We start from the raw sequence: 19,993 nt of genomic DNA, 5'->3' as shown, positions 1-19,993 counted from the left end.
TTAAATTTTTAAATATTAATTTCACAAATTACAACTTTATTAAGATCCGACTTTATTCTCATAAAATTACAACTTTAATCTTGAAATATAACTTTAATTTTGTAAAATTACGATTTTATGAAGATGCGACTTATTCTCGAAATATTACGACTTTAATCTGAAACTATTAAGACTTTAATCTTGAAATATTATGACTTTAATTTTTTACAATTCTATTAACATACGACTTTATTCTCAAAAAATTACAACTTCGAAATATTAAAACTTTAATCTCGAAATATTGCGCCTTTAATCTTGAAGTATTATGACTTTAGTTTTGTTAAATTACGATTTTAAGATATGACTTTATTCTCAAAATTATAACTTTATTCTCAAAATATTGCGACTTTAATTTCAAAATATTATTACTTTAATTTTGTAATATTGCAATTTTCTTAAGAAAATACTTAATTCTCATAAAATTATAACTTTATCCTTTTAATATTACAACTTTAATCTCGTAGTGCCCAGATTTGAAATGTTTTAATGTGGCCCTAATACGCAGTCGTACTTTCTGTCGTCTGTTGTTACGTTCCTTTCTTTTCTCCCTCCCCAACTATCAATGCGGGTAATAATAATAATATTATTATTATTAATAATAGTACCATAGACACATGGTTGGTCACATGACTATCATGCTCTGTAGTGCTGGAATTATACGTAAAAAAGCACTTTGTTAAAGTCGTGTAAAAACAGATGAACTTTCATGGACTGATTCTACGATCCTGTTATCCTTTGATCCTATGCACGGACATGGACCAGACGATCACCTGTGATGGAGAGGACTTCCTCCTGTGATGGAGAGGACTTCCTCCTGTGATGGAGAGGACTTCCTCCTGTGATGGAGAGGACTTCCTCCTGAAATCAATTTCCTTTGATAATAACAACTTTGGTGTCTTTTACATTATTTGATTTTTTAAATTTTATTTTGTAGGCAAAGCCACGTGTTGAGTAGAATCTTCTAGCGGGAGATAATCATAATAGAGAGGACACACACACAGCACAATAACTGACGTGTTTCTACATGCAGTGAAGCTACACACACAGACACACACACACACACGTGCACACACACTCCAAGCAGAGAGCATATTATTTTTATAAGTGAGTGTACGTGCACGCGTGTTAGTCTCTTCAACGATGCTTCACAACACAAACATGTTCCACCTTTTACTTCCTAAAGTAAGACAATTCACAGCCTTGTGTCAACAATTCATGTCCACTGACCTCGCATTCAAAACACAAAGGCTCATGTAGTGAAAAACAAGTCACCAACAAATCATTCTTCTTCTTTTGTGTGCAGTGTAAGTTATAATGTTATACATTGTTCATTTATTGCTGTTATTTGTTTTAAATGAGATGTTATGATGGAAAAAAAGAACTGATTGTAGTAAATATTAAAGCTGCTGGGGACGATGACCAACATTTTTAATTAAAACACAGATAAAGACACAGTTTAGGCCTCAGACATCAATACATCAAGGGGATTTATAGAGAATTTACTCACAGACAAATGTTGAAAGTTGAAATCATTGCTTTTGTCTCCATTGGCAAACAAATGGTCACGTGACTGGAACTTGGGTAAAGTTTGGTGCATTGCATTGTGGGATTTGTAGTCATGTAACTGAACGTGAAGACAGATTAAAGTAATGAAACCCTGAGGTTTTAACTGACCTGCCTCTAGGAAACAATTAAAAATGATCACTTTTCTTGCCATATTTTTGCTCCTTTTAATGCATTTTTGCAACATTACTCCCATTTCTGACACTTCATCAAAATTCAATGATTTTTCTGCACATTTTTTCCACTTATAAACACTTTCCCAAATTAATGTCACATGTTGACCCATGCATTATTGTTACTTTTAACTCCTTTATGTTTTGCCAATTTGACCAAATTCATGACTTTTAATGCTCATATTTTGCCAGTTTAAACTAATTTTCCCTACATTTTTAAATTCTATTATCCACAATATGCAGCTTTTTAACCAGTTTCTGTGGTTTTTAAAATCCTATTTCACCACCTTTTCGACCATTCTTGGTCACTTTGAACCCATTTTATTTCTGATTAAAACAAGGAAGGTGACTGTATACTATGGCCCAAATGATAGTAAACGTACCTGGATAACAGTGGATATTATTCAGATGAATAAATAAATGTGGTCATCACAGATTCATAGAACAATGGACCATCTTTTTGCTGATATTGTAGATGGGGGTCCCCAGGCTTTGGAACCTTTATTTTGGGGGTTGCGGCCTGAACAGGTTGAGAACCACTGTTATATTGTATATGTGTGTGTACATGTGCGTTTCATTCTTCCTCACATTTCAACACTCACTGCAGACAAAATGGCGTCCTTTGCTTCTTCCTCATTGCTCTGCCCCCCCCCCCGCATGGATGTTCTCTCCCTCTCCTCTTCCCGATCGATCAATCAATCGATCGGTCAATCAATCAGTACCAAGTGTCTTCGTGATGGTGGGGACAATCAATTTCAAATAAAGAGGGAGGGAGAGAGTGATGGAAGAGGGTAGAGAAATGTGTGTGTGCGAGTGTGTGTGTGTTTCACCTTTGACCTCTGGACGCTGACCTTCAATGGAGGCCCCTCCCCCCCAGGTGTGTGCCAGATCTGACGCTTTAAGTGGACACTTAATCGAACATGTTGATCACACACGCACAGAAATAAAGACACCTCTCCTTCCTGTGTGTGTCCCGCCCTCTAGTGGTGAGAAAATATATTTACTTTATGCGTCTTTTGCTCCTAAACATTTAACATTTCTTATTTTTTTTTGGTTCCTTTTCATTACTTTGATAAATAAATGAACATCAAGACAAAGTAAATATGTGTTCAAATTTGTATTTCCTTATGTGTGAAGAAATAGCAACACAACAAGTATTTTTCAGTCGTATTTTCAAAATAAAAATAAAATACAAAAATATTAAAGGCTGATTTGAAATTGTCTCATAATGCTAATGCTAACATTTGACTATAATGATGATGATAAAATACAAACTGTTATGAAATGAAACCAGAAATATGAAGCTCTGTCGCCACATACAGTATCAGTGCTGCTTAACAAGCACAATGATCACATCCACTTCATTTCTGTGAGATTCACAAAGTATCTTCACCATTTTTTCTTTGATAGACATTGATTTATAGACGCACAGAAGTGAATAGACATGTGACCTCCTATAGTCCAGCAGTCTGTAACCTTTACTCTTCAAGGAACCATTTTGTCTATTCTTACCCGGATTAAAACCCTTCCGGAGCCGAAAAAATACCTTCTCAATTAAAACAATAGTGTGTGTAAAATTCTATTCTACATAAAATTCTACATTTTTTCGAGATAATGTATTTGAAGGGCTACAAAAAATAACCTGAATTAGATAACACATGATCATGTCGGTCAACACACGCTAATTGCTAATTCATTGCAACATATCAAGCATGCATATAAAGCCGACATGTTGGCAGCTCCTGTAAATATAATTTTTCACACACATAAAATCTCTATTTTCTTCCTAAATGGCCTTTTTGTTAGTTTAGTTTTATTACAAGGGATTTAAAACTTAAGGTTAGCCACAGATGCAGGAAAGTTGATGGTCTGTAGAGGTGGCAGAGTTATTGCACAATAGGTTAACAAATGGTTTTATCATAATTATATTTGAAGTTAATGTCATCAATGCCCACTGTAAGAAATACTTCCTTATCTTAATATATTTTTGAAAACTATAGGGAGCCATCGCAAAAAGAGTCAAAGAGCCACATGAGGCTCCAGAGCCGCAGGTTGCAGACCCCTGGACTAGCCAATAGCTAAACACTGTTACTATTTACTGGAGTGGAGACTAACATCCACACAGAAAAACAGCTTCTGTCCATGAAAATAAACAGGATAATTGTCACATCCATCACATTGAAGAACCATTCTGTAACATTTAATAAAGAGTGAGACTCGGAATTGTGTGAGTGATAAAAAAAAAAAGTGTCCAGTAGTTTTAATTTTATTACTACGGTACAATATGTTTTTAGTTTTACAAAAATATGTCTTTAAATCAGTTGTTTTCACTGTAAACAAACTGTAAGCAGATGGGGAAAAATTGTCACTGGCACATTGTTATTACTATTATTATTTTAACATTGACATGTTAATGATGCCACACTGTTATATAACTAAGTATAAAAACTTATTTTAAGGGGCATATGATGATTTTGTGTATTTGTTATTTTGATTTAGTTTTAAAACGGAATAACCAAAGAACGAAGGGTACATAAATTATGATGCTACATATACATATGCTCCCAAACGGGTGCACATTCTGCACACACTGGACACACACGTCAGTGCACATTGCCACACACACACTTAAACCTACACAATCCGTAAACACACAAGCTGCAGCAAAACAAAACACACTCAAACAGCAAAACATGAGCACACACACACTCACCGATGTCTGAAGGCAGTGGAACGTCAGTCACGGAGGGAGGGAGGCAGGGGAGAGAGAGTCCGGGGCTGTTACTCCGTTTTGGAACGACTTTGTTTCTGGTACAAATGTGTGCTCACTGCTCACGGCAAATGCGTAAGTGTTGGCAGCTGTTTTTACCTCTTTTCTCTCGCGCGCCAATGTAAACAAGTACTTCTAGTGAACTCCCGCGATGCTTCCGCGTCTTCTTCGTTGGTGTTTTAGAACGTTGGCTCCGCAGTCAGGAAGCGTCAGCGGGTCATTACCGGTCGGCGGACCGTTCTGTGCCCGTGTGTACAAATTAGGGTGGCAGCAGGGGGGCAAGGCTTTGTTGTGGGGTGGCATCTGCCCCGGTTTGCTGTTATGTGTATTTTTGTTGTTTTCTGTGTCTTTGGAGTCATTTTGTATATTTCCCTCTCATTTTATTTGCTATTATTTTTGTATGTGTGTTGTGTTTTTGGACTCAATATTTGTATTTTTGCTGTCATGTGTATATTTTATTTATTTTTTGTCAAATTTATATAGTTTTTTTTTATTGTTGTTTTGTGCGTTTTTGGACTCATTTTATGTATTTTTACTGTTATGTGTATTCATTTGTATATTTTTTGTTGTTATGTGTGTTTTTGGAGTCATTCAAATAAAATAAATAAGTTCAAATGTTTAGCTCTTAATTGTTGTATTAATATAATAAGTTGAAGCTGACTTTAAAAGCACATAATCCACCTCATTCCCAGCGCTGCTACTGCGAGCAACTGACTATGGCTTCAACTCCCTGTGTGATGAACAAATAAATACACAAATTATAAATCAAGAAAGAGTGTGAATGAGTGGTGTTGTATATTTGGTGAAAGTGAAGGAGAAACTCAGGCTTTAGATGATGGAGTCACATCATGCTTTTATGATTTACAGACAAACTGTATAGAAAATGTACACTTAAAAAAACAAAAAAAAAACAATAACCCTGCATCTGTTTCTTCCTTGAGAAACAAACGTGGATTAGAACAGAAGCATCAGTAAAATCTATAGCTACACTATTTACAGTGAAACAGTCATTTTCCTCTGTCAGACATGGCACGGAGGTCTATAGAGGTCTAAACATCTGACCACGTCTCATATGGCTAACAGATCTACTCTGTACAATTAGATCCACAAAGTGTGTGTGTGTGTGTGTGTATGTGTGTGTATGTGTGTGAAAACTTCAGCCACAAAGTGGGAAGGCAACAACAGTCTCTGTGACATTAACCAATCACAGCATTGATAGGGAAACTATAAAGGGTTTCTGTTCACTTTTTGTATATTTTTCTGCTATTTTCATACAATTTTTTAGTTATTTTGAAAGTTTTTACTCCTTGTGAGTTTTTCTGTTGTTGTTCTGTGTGTTTTTCTGTTATTTTTGTGTGTTTTAGATGTCAATTTGTGTATATTTGTCATGGTTTTCTGTTTTTGGAGTCATTTTTGTTGTTGTTTGTATATTTTTGTGGTTTTGTATGTTTGTCTCTCAATTGTATTTTGTCCTGTCATTTGTTTGTGTTTTTGTTATTGGTTTATGCATTGTTTCTTGTAATTGTATATTTTTTGAGTAATTTTTGTGTTTTTGAAGCAAATGTTTTGAATGGCTGAAGTCATTTTTGTGGTTTTCTTATATATTTATTGGCCTTTGTGTGTTTTTGTTGATATCTGAATAGTTTTTTTCTGTTATTTTAGTGTGTCTATTTTATTTTTGGAGTGATTTTGTATATTTTTCATTTTTTTTTTGTATTTCAGTTATCCTTTTGTGTGTTTTTTGTATTGTTTTTGTAAATGTTTTACAAGTAATTTCTGTGTACTTTGGTTATTGTATATTGCACTCTCATCAGAACAATGAAGAAAAATACACAAATTGACAAAAAAAAACTGACAAAATTTGACGAAATCCCTTGATATTTTGTATAGAAATGTTTAAATCCATCCTTTCTTTAAAATGCTTACATGAATATGGATAATTTAGCCCCAAAACCACCAAACTCTTTGATGTTTCCTGTTTTAATGCTCAGAATACTCTGACATGAATGTTCACACCTAATTGCACTGTGATACTTGACATTTTTTATGCATGCCTTTAACCTCTCTTAAGTAGATATTTGTGTATTTTTAATTTATTGAGATTGTATACAATACAATAAAAAGCTAACTATCAAAGGTATCAGTGGTACCCATAGTGACCACCAGGTGGCAGTATGTACTCAGACAACAGAAACAGAGCTGTTTATCATTTAATGCACGTGACAAGGTTAAAATGATTTTCACCCTGATTCATTTCCTCTGAGAGGAATGAACATGATGAAATACAGCTCTACTACTACTACCACTACTACTAATAATAATAACAATAATAATAATATTAATAGTTTGTTGTCCCTCCATCAGTGACACAAACATAAACCAAATTGACAGGCAAACGTCCCAACTTTGTGCTTTCACATTTTTAAAGGTTGGAGGCTTTACAACATATATTTGTTTTTCCATCTCTTTCTATTTCTGTGGAGGTAAATGAAGTGTCTAGACTTTGATGCAGCGACTGCAGCCAAGGACAAACCAGCAGAGATGTTAGAACTTCCCAGTAAAAGAATCCTGCTCGCTTTCACTTTCATTTGTGTGTGTGAACATCAAAGCCCTGAGGTCACAGCAATGGACATGAATGTGAAATATTACAGTCCAGTTTTATAGGTTTGGTTTTTATTATCACAGTCTAACATTTACTGAAACAATCACAAAGCCAGCTCCACTCTGATCTACTCGGTATTACTCATTACTTATTTTATGAAGTGAGGCTGACTGACCAAATACAGCAGCTGAGCAGCTGTTCCCTGTGAGCTCTGTGCAGTTTAAGGTTAATAATCAATATATCATTTTAAAAGCTTTGATTCGTGGAGTGTAAATAATAACATGTAACAAATGATAACAGTAATGATGATTAAAGCTCAGAGATGGAAGCTTTTATTTCAGACTGTATCTGATGTGAGGGTCACATGATCAACATTCATGTTAACATTAGAATAACAATCAGAGCATTAACACAGGAAAGAGCAAAAAGTTTGTTTTTCTTCTCATTTTGTATACATTTCTGTAATTATTTTGTATTTTTGTAGTTTTATCTGTCTCTAAAGTAGTTTTGTGTGTTTATTGTCATTTTCTGTGATTTTTTATTCATTTTGCATATTCTTGTTTTTGTTTTGTGCAATTTTTGGATTAATCATACATGTTTTATTTGTTTTTGAACCCGTTTTGTGGATTATTGTTGCCTTTTTGTGCTTGATTCAGTTTGTGAGTTTTTGTTCTTTTTTGTATATTTTTCCGTCACTTTCTGTATTTTTCAAGTAGTCTTGTCTGTCTCTGTGGTAATTTTGTGTGTTTTTGTTGTCGTATGTAGATTTTTATGTCGTTTTCTTTATTTTTTGGCAGTCTGTTTTTGTCTCGTCTTGTTTGTACATTTTGTGTTATTGTGTATTTTTGAAATTATGTATTTTTGTGTTGCTGTTTTGTGTGTTTTTGAATTCATTTGGTGTATTTTGGTTTTCATTTTGAGTGCTTTTGCAGTCATTTTGTGTATTTTTGTGTTATTGTGTATTTCTGTAGTTGTCTTGTGTTTTTTTTAAATCATTTTGTATTTTTTCTGTTGTCAAATCCTTTTTGTGTATTTTTGTGGTCTATTTTTGTCATTGTTTGTATTCTTTTTTTTAATTTGTGTGTTTTTGGAGTATTTTTGTGCATTGTTTTACTTGTGTAATTCTAGAATAAACCTGTGACCTTTCTCACGCGCACACACACACACCCTCAGGATCAAATACAATATAAAAATTAAATCAGATTTAAATTAATAATAATGTACAGTTGACTGTTTCTTCTTTTGTACATTTTGTGAAAGTGTGACACACACGCACACATCCAGATATTTTACACACAGTAAAGTCCATGGTTTGTTGATGTTCAGTTGGTTTGTGAGAGGGAACCTGGGACCTGGGTCGCCCCTTTCTCATCTTTTGTCTCCCATCACTGGTCCAGAGACGACAACCACACATACAACAACGTGTCTACTACCACACAACCACACAACCACACACTCCAGCCTAACACTGTGGACAGAAAGAGGAGAAATGGAACACATCTACGTTTGTCCACTCATTGGACGTCCTAGTGTCCACTGAGAGCTACGGACCAATGGGAACACAGGAGGAGAAGGAGGGGGCGGGGCTAGGAACCATCTTGCTCTCAGACTGAAAAAAATATTGTCATTGGATGATTTCATAGTCCAATCACAGCTGACCATGAATTTGGAACATTGATTCATCAAAATCTTGGATTTAGATTGAAATATTTTAATGAACTGAATCTAAAAGTCTATGAACTCACCTTCACACACTTGGTTTGAATCTCATTGTTTAGTATTAATTAGAATTTGGGAATATTTGTCCGAGCTGAGAAGTATCTCAGTTTAAAAACAGCAAATATTACTTAAAGCAAATATGGCAAGAAAATTAAATATATATTTATTGACTCAGGGAATTAATGGAATGAATGAAAGTCTAAATTGAGCATTGCTTTAGTTCAGGCAGGCACAGAAGTCAAGCTAGTCCAGCCCCTTCATCTGTCAGTAGCTGTTAACTGACAGCATCCATCCCCTAATCAGTTAATCATCCGGCTGATCATGTTCTATGCTTCTCATTGGTTAGAGTTGGTCTCAGCGCTGCATTTAACCCACGGCACTACTTCCACACGCTTCGTCTGCAAATGCCACGCGACCCAACCCCACCCCAGCTCCTCCTCTTCTGGGTCTCCAGGGGGTCATGGTGACCACTCTCTCTGTTTATGCCTCTCCATCTATCTCATGGAAAAGCAAATGGGAGCTGCTTTTGCTTCAAGCTTTCCATGCAGCTGCTGCAAAGGGCAAAGAGGTCCAAGAACAGAGTCATACCGCCAAACCTAAATGCATGCTAAATAAAGCTATTTGACTAAAGTGATCCTGACTGAGCTGAATTATTTGGTATTTTGCGACATATATCAGTGTTGTTTCTTTGTTTTTACTTACTCCAGGCATGCCACATTCAATGCTCTATAGGAACACGTTTTGCCCCTGGGACCTTGAGTTTGACACATGTGATGTAGATAAGCATTAGTGCAAATAAATCTAGGAATGCACCGAAATTTGGTACATTACACACTTTTCTTGTCAAAACAACGCAGCTGTACAGACGCGACTGTATTTAATACATCTGAGCACTAAAGCCTCTTCTAAGCAGAGTTTGAGACAGAGTACTAATGCTGCGTTCACACCGGATGCGTCACGAAAAGGCCGTACATCCAGATTCCATACAAAGTCGATAGATGCATCCAAGATGCGAAATCTTTCCTGGTCATTTCTCTCTCTCTCTCTCTCTCTCTCTCTCTCTCTCTCTCTCTCGCTCTCTCTGGTACCTCTTGTGGTGAAGTTATGGACATAATGTTTTATTTGTGCATTAATAATCTTAAGTGTGAGTCCAGTTTGGGATTGATGTAGTTTCCAGAGGGCAGGATGGTTCCATGACAAGGTTTTGGGTCTTTAGAGACGTGAAAAAAGGTCACAAGGAGCAAGAATAAAAATAAAATGAAAGAGAAGGAAGGAAGGAAAGAAGGGAAGGAAAAAACGAAACACTTGGTTTTCCTCATTGTTTTCTAAGCACAGTACGACTCTCCACTATACGACGCACGTGGCGTGGGTAGGGTTAACACTACTTCATTTACATTGAAATCCTTGGACTCCAGCCAGGGACCCCTCCCTCAAGGAGGACCCAGTGGGGGTGTAGGGGGTGTGTGTGGGTGAGGAGGGGGGATGCACTGGGTTAGGGGGGGCAGAGACATTCACACGCCGACCGCATCAGAGGCAGAAGGAGCATGTGTGTGTGTGTGTGTGTGTGTGTGTGTGACGTTCCTTTGTTAGAACCGCAGCGTGTAAAAATGGCAGTGAGTGAATCATGCACACTCTACACGCTGTGAGCCCAGCAGATATGTAGCAATATTATGCTAAGATGTTCACTTCTGGAAGAAAGCATGAATATTTGTATATGGGAGTTTTTTCGAGTATCTGAATCCATTTTCAATGGGATCCACGCTGGCAAACCAATGGTTCCCACTCAAAATCAAGAAATCCAAGATGACCGCCGTCCGCATAGTGAATTTGGATATTTTTTCATAACTTTTTTGTTGTATTTGACATAAAAGCATGACCACAGTGGTGAATTATAGGCTTTCAGCAGGCGCTGAGTTGGCAGGGGTTTTTCATGACAATTTTCCCAAATTCATTCAAAAAATTTTTTTTTTTATGAAGTATTTTTCTGCTGCTTTAATTCTAACATATTACTGTTAGTTTCATGTCACAGATGTTAGTTTTAGCTCAGGTGTGTAGTTTAAGTTTTCAATGAAATGGTTCCAATCTTTTGAGACTTTAGGTTGGTTCTTCTGTTGCGCAATTCTACTTCACATTGTAAATGGTGAATCAACACTGCACCAAAAATTAAGCAGAGAGTGGCCAGCCTGATTTTATCATGCGTTGATGCAAATTTTAGTAGTCAACATTATCAATTATGTTATTAATCATTTTTGCATTATTGTATATGTTGCACACATTGTGGTTGGCGCAAATCTCGAGACGGTCTATATATTTAATTTTACTTTTTCACTTGAGATCAAACTGGTCCGTATTTGGTCCCTGAACTAAAACGAGTTCGACACCCAAGTTATGATAAGATTGAACTTCACAATACGGATGGCGGCCATCTTGGATTTTGTTCTGAGTACAATTTACAGTATTTTAAAGCTGATATCCGGAGTTTATATATCATTCTTTTGAAATGAGAAAAAATACCTAACTAGTCTTTTACTATGCTCTACTGCCTGGTGGTCATTCACATACGTCAATGTATATAAGTCCCGCTTTCGTTCTATAGACCCCTATGCACATGAAAACGAGCGCTGTGATCGCCCAGCCAATAGGCTTTGACCTCCTGTTTTTGATACTGTCAATCAAAGTGAATGCCGAACTGTGCACGGAAACAACAAACAGGTAAATATGATTTTGGCTCTTACCTGACCCATTTACCTTTATCAATGCGACTCAATGCGACCTTGAAACCCTGACCCTGAAAACGTACAATACACAAATTATAATACGGATGGTGGCCATTTTGGATTTCTTGATTTTGAGTGGGAACCAATGGTTTGCCAGCGTGGATCCCATTAAAAATGGATTCAGCTACTCACCAAACTCCCATATACAAATCGTTATGCTTTCTTCCAGAAGTGAACATCTTTTTGACATATCTGCCAGGCTATTTATAAAACACAAACACAAACTATGGCTTTGTTCGCCTCGCGGCTCTACACACGGTATTGCTCGACACTTCCTGAGCTTTTTGTTTACTACGTGATGCGTTTTCCTCCGTCTGCCCCTGAGGATGGCCCCGCCTCCCCAGGCCACTCCCCCCTGGGCGGCGCTGGTGAGGTCACGTGAGTGCCGACGCAGCAGAGGGGGCAACAGTGAGCACATGCCCTGTCGCTTGCCCTCTCTTGCGTTGGTTGCTACGGTTACAATGGCGTCCTGCGTTCAACGCACTTCTGAATCGAGCGCGGGGTCGCCACGACAACCGACGGCCAGGCGCGTTCGTCCCAAACTCACACGGCAGATGACCTGGCATCACAATCTCACAAAGAAGGGAGTGTTCATTCTTTGTTAAAAGGTTCTTCTAGTGCTGTGCGATACAAAGAAAAATGTAAATGCGCGATATGCAGAAAATGTAATATTGCAATATGGAGAAAATTTAATATCACGACATAGGTAGATTTATATCCTGATAATGTTATAAATCCCGATATAGTATTTGTAAATGACACCATGTTAAGTTATATGCTTTTATTTTGAATGTGATTGTCAAGTTTATTTTGAAAGAACTTGTATGCATATAACAAACGGAACTGAGAGTAATTAAAGGTTTTAGCTACAGCAAAAGTTAATTACATGTATAAGACTGTAAAAATGTGTTTTAGTTACTTTTGTCCATGTATAGATGCTAATTGTGGTTGTATGGAAAAAACTAAGCTAACAATTTGTTTTGTGTCTTGTTATTTATTTTCATCCAGCTTTTACGTTGGTTTAGCTGGCTCATGTAACCAAGGGAAAACAAGATCAAAAGTCACAAAATCATCAGCCTCTACTCTTTTTGACTTGACGCTACAGTATTTCTTCCTTAAATTAACATGAATTGAATGGAAAATATAAAATATCCCTTTAGATCTCGGAAGCTAAGCAGGTCTGGGCCTGGTTAGTAGCTGGATGGGAGACCACTGAGAATTCCAGGTGCCACAATGGGGTGACAGCCACCCCAGGTGTCTGTCATTGTGTTCTTGGGCAAGACACTTCACCTACATTGCCTAGTATGAATGTAGTGTGTGAGTGAGTGTTGGTGGTGGTTGGATGGGCCATTGGCCCACTATGGCAGCCTCGCTTGCGTCAGTCTGCCCCAGAACAGCTGTGGCTACTATAGTAGCTATTTTGCTTGGAAGAGTCATATTGGTTATAGTGACACAGTTTGTAACCTGACGAATTGTGATTCCAGATGCTCCGGGGGACTCAATCTGGTCCAAAAAAGCAGTGTTTCACCTCCGCATATACCACAGTATCTATTTTCTGCATCTTTGTCGCACCAAAATAAGACCACACATTAAATTTGCGATATAAACAATGGAGGGTCATATTGTACGGTAGATGTTTTTTATCGCGCTACGATATATATCATTATATCGCACAGCATCAGCGTCTTCTACTTTATGTAAATTGAACGTTTCTAATTCAACAGTTCACTCAGAATTGCGAACCTTTTGCTTCTTTGTGAGTCTGTGGCAGTGTGCGTTTGCGTGCGTCAAACACGTTTGTGGGACGTGCTCATGCCTCCCCCGAAGGACCCCTGGCTGCGTTGTTTCATATCATTTTCATGTTGAACTTCCTGGTCCCTCCCGATGAGCTCCCGGTGACGGGCTCGGACTTGCGGAAGGAGTACTCCACCGTGAAGTTGTTCCTGCGCTGGCCACGACCGCGACTCCACACAAACAGCAGCAGGAAGCAGAAGAGCACCACGCCCAGGAAGGTGATGCAACCCATGGCTGTGGACACCAGGATGGTGGTCAGGTCCAAGGTGAACTTGAGGAAAACGCGCGTGTTGTTCATGTTTGTGTCATTGAAGAACTCGCCGCCGTACAGGGAGCGGTTGAGGAAGAAGGCGGAGGCGGCGTCCAGCGGTTGGCTGCGCACCGTCAGCGTGGCAAAGTAGGTGTCGTTGCCGCCGGCGTTGCTGGCAATGCAGATGTACGTGCCACTGTCGGTGAGTTGGGCATAGCGGATTTCCAGGGTGCCGCTCGGGAGGACGGTGACGCGGCCGGAACTCTTGGCCGTGATTCGTCGGCGCTGAGGGGAGATCCAGATAATGGCGGGTGCCGGCTCACCCTCCGCTCGGCACAGGAAATTCACAGGCTGGCCTTCACGAGCGACCACCTACAAGATAATCAGATCAGTGGGGAGAACACAGGCTCATACATGAAGGGTGGGAGGAAAGTAAAGTTGATGGAAAATTATTTATTAATATTAATGGAAGGAAGGAGCTTTACAATTGAGAAATTGTAATTAAGGAAAGCAAAGATCTGCAAACACTAACTTTTTTTTTCTTATCCAAGAATTAACATTGTTCCTTTTCCCTTTACACTTTCAATTCTATGCCGTAATAGGGGTGGCACCAAACATCGAGTACACAATAAGATAAGTTACGAGATAGATTCAATATTTTATTTTGATGAGGACAAAAAAACAAAAAAAATATTTTATTCCAGCAAGTTCATTTTGTCTTCATTCATAATATGTTAAGGTTTTCTTATATTCAGACAACTTTTTTTAGGAAATCTCCAGGTCTTGACACATTTCCACTGTCCACTGTCAGTCTTCCTCAGAGGTGTCTGCTGATCACTTTGATATGTCCTGATAAGTTCTTTCTGGACATGGCCAAGTTGACAGTTCTGTCAGGTTGGCCACACCCCCTTGGCCTGATCGTCTCTGGAGAAGAACTGTCAAGTTCTCAGGAGATCAAAGTTCATTTCCTGAAAAAAGTTCTGAATAAATAAAACCTTAAATAAAAGCCAAATTTTTTATTTATTTATTTTTATCTATTTTTATTATCAAATTCATAGATTATATATATGTATTTTATTTTTTGAATATAATTTATTGAACTAAACATAAAAAACAATAATAAAATAAAATGAATTAGACTTTTTCTTTCAAAAGTGTATAAACTTTAAGTGACACTGAAACTGAAACTGAAACTAGAAGCAGAGCCAATATATGACATCCTTCAAAAACATCCACCATAGACCGTTTATGGTCTATGGTGGCTCCTTTGTTAACTTGTGGAGGCAGCAACATGCCTCTGCTGCATCGAGTCTACTAGAAGAAGAAGAACAACAACAACAATTGAGGGTAGAGTGAGTTGGCATTTCGGAATCTGAAGGAAAATCAACACAGCCGACCTCCGAGAGATACCACAAACCCACCGACGATACATGTCGAGATGTTTTAATATCTACGGCTCCATCATCCAGTCCATCCTGTGCTCCTCTATCACCATCTGGTACGCTGCAGCTAAGGCCAAGGACAAGGTTAGACTGCAGCGTATCATCCACTCTGCAAGGAAGAACATCGGCGGAAATCTGCCCTCCCTCCAGGACCTGTACACCTCCAGGGCTCTGAGGCATGCAGGAGAGATTGTAGCTGACCGCCCCACCCCGGACACAAACTGTTTCAATCTCTCCCCCCTGGAAGGAGGTTTGAGTCCATCAGGACCTGAACCTCCAGACACATAAACAGTTTTTTCCCTCTGCCACTAGCCTCATGACTACAGCCCTAGTCATGAGGGTATATAATTATATATATATATTTATTCTTTATTCTTTGTCTATCCTTGATTTATCCCTTATCCTTTATTTATCATCATTATTATCATTGTTGCTGGTTTTGTGTTTTGTTTTTTGTTCCGCCCAACTACCAAGTCAAATTCCTGTGCTGTTTAAAAACTGTACTTGACAAATAAAACCTTTCTGATTCTGATTCTGATTCTGAGATCTCGTCCCACCAAAAATAGGTAAAGTTAGATCAATAGTTTTTTGTTTTTTTTTCTGCCTATTTTCTTCTATTAAAGTTGTGTTGTATGGACTTTTGAAGGCAAAAATAAAAAAGTTAATTTGAAGTTCAAGAGAACATTTTTGCATGTTCCTTAATATTTTTTGTCAGGGTTACTGTTGTGAACTAATGTGTTGCATTACCTGCTGCAGCTTGCGGTTGCGTATCTTGGGTTTCTGACACGTGAAGTGGTCAAAGAGGGCAGAGTCGGTGAAGGCGCTCAGGCTGACGCCCTGCACCTCCACCGGCCCCGCACACACTGGCACTCTGCCGTCAAAGTTGAGGGTCTTGCGTCTCTGCAGGATCCACAACAGACGGCAGTCGCACATCAGTGGGTTCCCGTCCACTCTGAGGGTCTCCAGGCTGTTCACAGAGTGGAAGGAACCTTCCTCCAGAGTCTGCAGGACGTTGGATGAGAAGTTGAGCACCCGGATCTGTCGCAGGCCTCCGAAGGCATGAGGCTCCACCGTGGTCAACCCCGTTCGGACCATGATGAGCTCCTTCAACCTCAGCAGGTCCTTAAAGGCCCACGGCTCTAGAGTGGTGATGGGATTGTAGGACAGGTTCAGGTGCGTGAGGTGCACCTGGTTCTTGAAGGACGCCGAGGGGACTGAGGTGATGTTTGTGTTGGTGATGGAAAGCCGGTGGAGGTCCAGGCCTTGAAAACTCAGAGGGGAAATGTACTCCAGGAACGGCCAGTGGTCAATGTCCAGAACACGCAAGTTAGAGAGCTTGCGGAAGTTCTGGTCCTCCAGGGCAGTGATGCCGAGGTGGTGGAGACGAAGCGTGGCCAGGCTGCGGAGGTAGGACAGCGTCTGGCCCGAGATTGAAGTCAAGTTGCAGCGTTGGATCGTGAGATCCTCCAGACCAAGCAGCCCTGAAAAAGCCTGAGGATGGAGATGACAGGGAGGAACCTTATGATACATCTCAACACCCTCGCCATAAATGATGAAAAACCCAACATTTGCACATTAGCAGCATCAGCCACGATGGAGCATTTTGGAACGACTGGAGACTTTTGAATGACTTCGGTTGCATTCCCACCAATGAACTCTAGACCATTTAAAATGCTCTAGGAGTCGTTTGCTCTTAATGCACAAACCAAGTCTAGAGCGGATCAAACAGGAGAATTCCAGAGCGATTTTTTCTGTTAGTTACCAATCTAAGTTGAATTCCGTTTGTTTAACTACATTTAAATTAAAAGTCACTTAGAAAAGTCTTGCCGTTTAATTGAAATCAAACAATATTGTTCATAGATCTATATCATGGAGATAGAACATATTTTTCACATTTCTCCATATAAAAGTAGAGACCAGATTCTTTTACCTTGTGGGCTATGTAAACCAGGTCGTTGTCTCCAACTTCCAGATGTTTCAGACTCCTCAGGTCCTGGAAGGTGTAGTCCAGTAGGATCACCATCTTGTTCCCGCTCAGGTCCAGACTGGTGAGGTTCCCCAGCTTGGCGAAGGCACCCAGTGGAACCAGTTTCAGCTGGTTTCCTCTGAGCTTCAGCACTTTGAGATGATGCAGCGTAGAGAAGGCGTTGGGCTCCAACGTAGCAATCAGGTTCTCATTCAGGTCCACTTCCTCCAGCCGCGGGTAGGGCGCCAGGTCCCCGGACTGCACCCAGCGGAGGCGGTTCTTGCTCAGGTCCAGGAGGCGGGTCTCCGTGGGGATGCCCTCTGGGATGTTGGTGAGCCTCCGTCGCTGGCAGGACACCGACCGGAGCTGGGCGGAGCACTCGCAGCGCGGCGGGCAGGCCTGGCTGCTCCCAGGCAGCGATAGGGTGATCAGGCCGATCAGCAACGCGGCCAGGAGCCTTCGCCACACTGCCGGCCACGGCACTAAGCCACGTCCACCAGGGCCGGAGCAGCAGGTCATGGCCCTGGTCTCCTGACGCCCCACCTGCTCCGGGCAGGGTCAGCGCACCAGAACCCTGGAAGACAGAGAAGAAGAGTTAGCTAGGGCGCTAACGTATCACAACAACAACATTGACTCACAGCGAACAGATCTGAGGGTCACATGATCAACATTCATCATCAGAGCATCAGAGGAAACAACAAAGAGTTTCATGGGTTTTTCTGTAATTTTGTATGTTTTTGTTGCTGTTTTGTGTGTGATTGTTGTCGTTTTCTACATTTATTTGTTACTTTTGCATATTTTTGTAGTTATGTTTTAAGTTTTTTGTTGTCACCCTGTGTGTTTTTGGTGTAATATTGTGGTTGTCTTGTGTATTTTTGTCTTGAGGTCGTCTGGAGTGGAGTAATTTTGTGCATTATTGTTGTTTTGTGTGTTTTTCATGTTGTTTAGTAAATTTTTTTATAGTAATGAAAATAATAATAATAATAATAATAATAATAATAACAATAATAATAATAATAATAATAATAATAATAATAATAATAATAATAATAATAATAATAATAAATATTTTGCAGTAATTTTCATGGGTTTTTCTGTAATTTTGTATGTTTTTGTTGCTGTTTTGTGTGTGATTGTTGTCTTTTTCTATATTTTTTGTTACTTTTGCACATTTCTATTGTCATCTTTTCACTTTTTGTCCTTTCCTGTGTATATTTGGAGTCATTTTCTGTGTTTTTGTTGTCATTGTGTATTTTTTTTTCTGTGTGGAGTAATTTTGTGTATTTTTGTGGTCGCCTTGTGTGTTATACATGAGGAATACTCGTCATATACCTGTCAAAAAGACTGAAATGTAACTGTTATTGTGTGTATGGTGTGTCATGATGAACAGATGAAGGTTGAGAGATGTTAAAAAAGAGGTAAAAAGATTAGTTGAATTACAAGCTCAAAGCTGTAAATGATCCATGCTTCTCGTAGTTTAAATATCACAGTAAAAAGGAGAGATTTAGAGCATATTAAGAGACAATATTATCAGAGTGAGTGAGACAGCAGCATTAGAGCAGCAGCTCACGCATGTTTCACTTCATTTCTATTTTCACTGATTCACTAAAAGCTTCAGAGAAGCAGGAAAACGCTGGGAGCAGAGAAATCATTTTAACTGTCTGCTCTGTTTAGACAGTGTGTGTGTGCGTGTGTGTGTGCGTGTCATGTCAACATTTAGAATAATAAACAATCTGAGCATTAACACAGAAAGCAAAGAGTTTTAATGTATTGGTTGTTGTTTTATATTCTTGTACATTTCATTATTATGTTATCGGAGTCACATTTGTTGCAATTTTGTATGTTTTTTAGTCATGTGTATTTTTTTTTTACGAGTTTTTTTATTGAAGTAACTTCTTTGGTTTTTGGAGTCATTTTGTGTATTCTTGTTATTATTTTGTGTATTTTTATTATAGTTTTGTGTTACTGAAGGCCTTTTACGTGTAAATGTGGCCATTTTGTGTGTTTTTGTCTTCATTTAGTACATTCCTCTGTCATTTTGTGTTTTCCTCAGTTAACTCTGATTTAACTAATTATAACTTTGGATCTTTTTATGTGAAAATGGGATGAATCACTGGTGTTCTGACAATTGCTCGTGCACTTGTGTGCTCTTCCACGCATAGCTTTCAACAAAGATCACGATATGTTTGACCTGTAATTTAATTGCATTTTCAGCCAGGTTGTATGAGGATATTCACAGGTTTGATGAGGAAAGAGAGTGATATCCTCATCACTTCCTGTGTAGGAAGAAACACACTCAAAATCTAATTACTGTTGTTGTACTGTGAAGAGAACAAAGAATAAAACACACCATTTCACCATTTGGAGTTTATTTAACAAAACACTTGTTAGTTCTGGTGTTTCTTGCTATAAATAATGAAATTGTGTCACATGTTGATGCAAATGACATATATATGGAGGATCTCAACAAGCTGCCGTCAATGGCATTTTCACTACTTTAATCTGAAATAAAATGTCATTTTGGAACAAAAGTAAATAATAAATTAGACCACACATGCATGGACAACTGGCGGCCCATTGTCTATTTTTGTGCGCTCACCAAAATAACACACGAATCGACAGAAAAATATGTTGTGTTCTTGAAAAACACACACGAAGACATGTATAAAAAATATACAAAAATGACTCCATAATCACAAGTAAACCCACATATTGACTCCAACAACACACAATAAACAACAAAACACAAAGAAATAACAGGAAAAAATAAAAACAAAAATACAAAATGCCAACACAAATCCTTAGAAATGACTCCTAAAACACAAAAACAATAAATTGGCTCCAAAAACACTGAAAATAAGAGGAAAAATATCCAAAATGACAACATAAATACACAAA

At 38.7% G+C, this 19,993-nt stretch overlaps 1 protein-coding gene across 1 annotated transcript in view; it reads right to left on the bottom strand.

The window, feature by feature from the left end:
* Positions 1-13,230: 13,230 nt before the first annotated feature.
* LOC114459753 (leucine-rich repeat and immunoglobulin-like domain-containing nogo receptor-interacting protein 3) overlaps positions 13,231-19,993 on the bottom strand; it is a 37,847-nt gene continuing 31,084 nt past the window's right edge. The window contains exons 2-4 of the mRNA XM_028441914.1: positions 17,060-17,669; positions 15,877-16,620; positions 13,231-14,059 (exon numbers count right to left, since the gene is read on the bottom strand). Coding sequence (XP_028297715.1) covers positions 13,490-14,059; positions 15,877-16,620; positions 17,060-17,614 — 1,869 coding nt within the window. The 5' untranslated portion in view covers positions 17,615-17,669 and the 3' untranslated portion in view covers positions 13,231-13,489. The remainder of the gene's footprint in view (positions 14,060-15,876; positions 16,621-17,059; positions 17,670-19,993) is intronic.

Source organism: Gouania willdenowi, unplaced genomic scaffold (genome assembly GCF_900634775.1).
Source record: "Gouania willdenowi unplaced genomic scaffold, fGouWil2.1 scaffold_340_arrow_ctg1, whole genome shotgun sequence".
Classification (NCBI taxonomy): domain Eukaryota; kingdom Metazoa; phylum Chordata; class Actinopteri; order Blenniiformes; family Gobiesocidae; genus Gouania; species Gouania willdenowi.
Note: the sequence above shows the minus strand (reverse complement) of the source record. Positions and strands in the feature narration are given on the sequence as shown.